At 35.8% G+C, this 3,661-nt stretch overlaps 1 protein-coding gene across 1 annotated transcript in view; it reads right to left on the bottom strand.

The window, feature by feature from the left end:
• LOC106463369 overlaps window positions 1-3,460 on the bottom strand; it is a 13,549-nt gene extending 10,089 nt beyond the window's left edge. Inside the window, exon 1 of the mRNA XM_013923393.1 lies at window positions 3,241-3,460. Coding sequence (XP_013778847.1) covers window positions 3,241-3,320 — 80 coding nt within the window. The 5' untranslated portion in view covers window positions 3,321-3,460. The remainder of the gene's footprint in view (window positions 1-3,240) is intronic.
• Between the last annotated feature and the right edge of the window lie 201 nt (window positions 3,461-3,661).

Below are 3,661 nucleotides of genomic sequence, written 5' to 3'. Positions count from 1 at the left end.
CATTATGTAATTATCGAAAACATAATGTACATTATGTAATTATCGAAAACATAATGTACATTATGTAATTATCGAAAACATAATGTATATTATGTAATTATCGAAAACATAATGTATATTATATATATATGTGCTCTGTTTTTAGAGAAAAACGTTGTGATAAAAGTTTTTCTTCCACGTTGCAGAAAAAGCTAAAACTAACTGTAGGAAATCCATTAAAAAATATTGGCGGCCCATACATTTTCGTTAAGTTTACAACTTAATGGCCACTATATTAGGAAATCTGTCAGTTGTAGCGTTGGTTACATTCATCATTCGTTTAGATAATAGTCAGGAGTCATCATGCCGTACACGTCCAAAAGTGCCGGAAAGTATCATGTTCGATTTAATACATTCTTCAAAGTGTATGATCTACAATTGTCGTACGGATGTTGGTAGATGATTTCCGTGGTGAATGCGAAGTACGAGTTTGTTCTCCCGGGAACTCTTTTCGTTGGAGATCCGCTGATTGTGCTAGCTAAGAAACATTACTAAAATCATTGTCATATTCTTTGGACCAGTTTCGAACAATACGAATGTGACAGATTACTGCATCATCTTCAAGGAAAAGCACTTGTCCAGCAAAGTGGAAATGCAGCAGTTGTAGGTGATACGTTCTGAACGTTATACGGTTTTTCAAAAGGAAAAGAATCCAATCCCTCACACAAAACAACGTTACCCACATTATTACACAACTTCAAGCAACTTGAACTACCAGAACATATAGATTCATGTGGTTTTCTTCTACTGTTAGCGTAAAAAAAAAGGGTGAAACACAACACATTCAATAATAGCGCATTCCTCCAGTCGCTCATTATTGTCTACAATTTGTGTTCTAGGGCCCACGGAAACTGTACTTTGTGTGTTTCCAGACTAGTAGTCAGATGTATATTCCAAAGTTCTTGTAATGATGAACAGTGGCAATAGAAGTGTAAGACGTCTACTACTAGAGAAACTTATCATTAGTGACAATGGAAGTGTAATATGTCTACTGCTAGAGAAACTTATTAACAATGGCAACAGAAGTGTAACTTGTCTTAGTAGCCAAGGGAGATCAACCAACAGTTGCAAGAGAAGTGTATTACGTTTACTACTAGGGAACACTGAGTGTAATGACCAACTATTAGTGAAACACGGATGGAAAATACTATTGGTATGGCTAATAAAATATAACAAGGATTAGACTGTGACACACCTAATCGGTTTCTTCAACAGTAAGTCAGGATTTGATAAGATGGTACCAAGAAAAACATGGTTTGCCTAGTAGTAGACGTATTACTATTACATTGCCACTGTTAATAGAGGTCTCTAGTAGTAGATGTCTATTGCCACCTTTGATTGATTCCCTTTTATAACCATGCATTTTGTTTATATAGTGGCTTGAAGCATAATTGGGATCCTCAATGATCCTCCATCGTGAAAAATAATACATAGAATCTGAATCAGTTAGCTTGTCATGATCTGACGGCTAAGGCGCTAAAATCGTGCAGGTTGCGATTTCGAATACCGTCACCGAACATCCCCACCTTTCAGCCGTGGGGACGTCGCTGTTCGAATAAACTGTAAGAAGGAAATCCATAAAGATAAAATCATATTCACTTTATCATAACGTATTTATGGTAGATAAAAAAATCGCGAAATATGTACTGTTGTAACTTTTGACTAGAAATACGTATTAAGCCACATAGGAATCACTTGGTTTGAATATTTATGGGATTCAACCTGTCTTATGGTTCTGTATTACCAGGATAATATATGACTTGTCTACGCTTAACACAAAACCTAAGACATAGAGGTACATTACGAGAAGTAGGAATAGTTTTAACCGCTCATAGAACGACTCTGAGTTTTTCAAGTACAAACTTTTAGCTCATAGCTCCGTCATTTCTTGATCGATGTGAGATCTGATTAGTTTTGGACTCAAGAGGTCAAACCCTTTCGATTGATTTATTTGACCACGCCCAAAGTCTCATACATTAATTTACTCTAATCCTGCCTAAAAGAATTTCAAGTGCCGTGGCTATTGAGGATTCCCTCTCTGGAAAAACCTGTTTCGCCCTGGTATTGGGCGAATGGCCTCGTTGGCACTGGATATGGCAGATATGTGGACATATTACATATTATCCTCCACTCATGGTTCATAGAGTAATGACTTTTTACCAATTACAACTGATGCTGCTTACGAAGTTATATTAAGCTTTAGTAAAAGTGAGAGAATAAGCGTTGTAGAACGTACTGTCAGAAATACAAAATTGTAGTCTGAGAGAATCGAATGTTAAACGAAATTCACCTAGGTTAACAATAAATGTGAATTCACTCTTTGCGGTGCACTTAGAAATGATTTTGTTGCCTGACGAGTGTTATTCCAATTATCTATTTAGAATCATGTACAGCTAAAGGGTTTTTTAAAGTCAGAGGACATGTTCAAACTGCGTCAACTTTCTAAACATGATTAGGCTTAATAACTGTGAAACATAGTAAATTGTTCAAAATTCAAACTGGAATGAAGTACGCTCCTAATTACTGTAAAATTTGTTTCTTTGTATTGAATTATACGCAAAGCTACACGAAGGCTATCTACGCTAGCCGTCCTTAATTTAGCAGTGAAAGACAGCTAGGGAGGGCAGCTAGTCATCACCACACACCGCCAACTCTTGGGCTACTCTTTTACCAACGTATCGTGGGATTGACCGTCACATTATAATGCCCCCAAGCTGAAAAGACGAGAATGTTCGGTAGGACGGAGATTTGAACCTACGATCCTCAGATTGCGTGTCAAGCACCCTAGCCACCTGGCCATGCCGGACCAACTACTGTAAGCAAAGTTTTTATATAGCTGTGTGTGGAGACATGAGATAAAAGTACGTACGTCTGTGTTTTTAACAATATATTTTGCAACAAATGTAAAAAATAAATAAATAAGTTAAACTAAATGAAAATATAAAAAATTAAACATACATTGAAATTATAAAGTAACAACTAATAGAAAAAAATATATTAATTATAAAATTTACCCGTTAACTTAAGGTTTTATACATACAGTCATACATATTTTATAGACAAAACAAGAACAGGAAACGTTTTCTAGGAAGTCATATCGTTAGAGAACAAATAATAATGTTAGCAAGAAAATGATAAGAACCAGAAATACTTATTAATTTTCTGGATCATAAGATATACGCTCCCGAAAAATATCCTTACCTTTCAAACAAAAAGCTGTGCACATTTTGAATTTCTGCTAGAATAACCCATAAGTAACAGAAAGCATGCATGATATTCATTTTCAATAATGACGATAGCTTCTTAAAAAATCTTATTTTATCTTATACAGATTACACAGCGCACTCTAGCTATATTCTGCAGACTCACCCTGGGTTTTATGTCATACGGTTGTTGTTGTGTGTATGTGCAACGTGGTTATGAAACAAGGCATAACGCTTTTTTTATATAAATATCGTTCATTCCCCACTTCCGGCGGAACTGGAAGTATCTCTATTCATACATTACAATATATAAAAGATTCAATGGCACGGAGACCGGAAATAGCATTGGAGGAAACGTGGGCAAAAAACATTTAAGCAGTTTGTGTTTGTATAGATCTTAACGCGCTGAAGATTGAGCA

The sequence above is a fragment of the Limulus polyphemus genome, unplaced genomic scaffold, assembly GCF_000517525.1.
Source record: "Limulus polyphemus unplaced genomic scaffold, Limulus_polyphemus-2.1.2 Scaffold1387, whole genome shotgun sequence".
NCBI lineage: Eukaryota > Metazoa > Arthropoda > Merostomata > Xiphosura > Limulidae > Limulus > Limulus polyphemus.
This window is presented reverse-complemented; position numbering and strand designations above follow the sequence as displayed.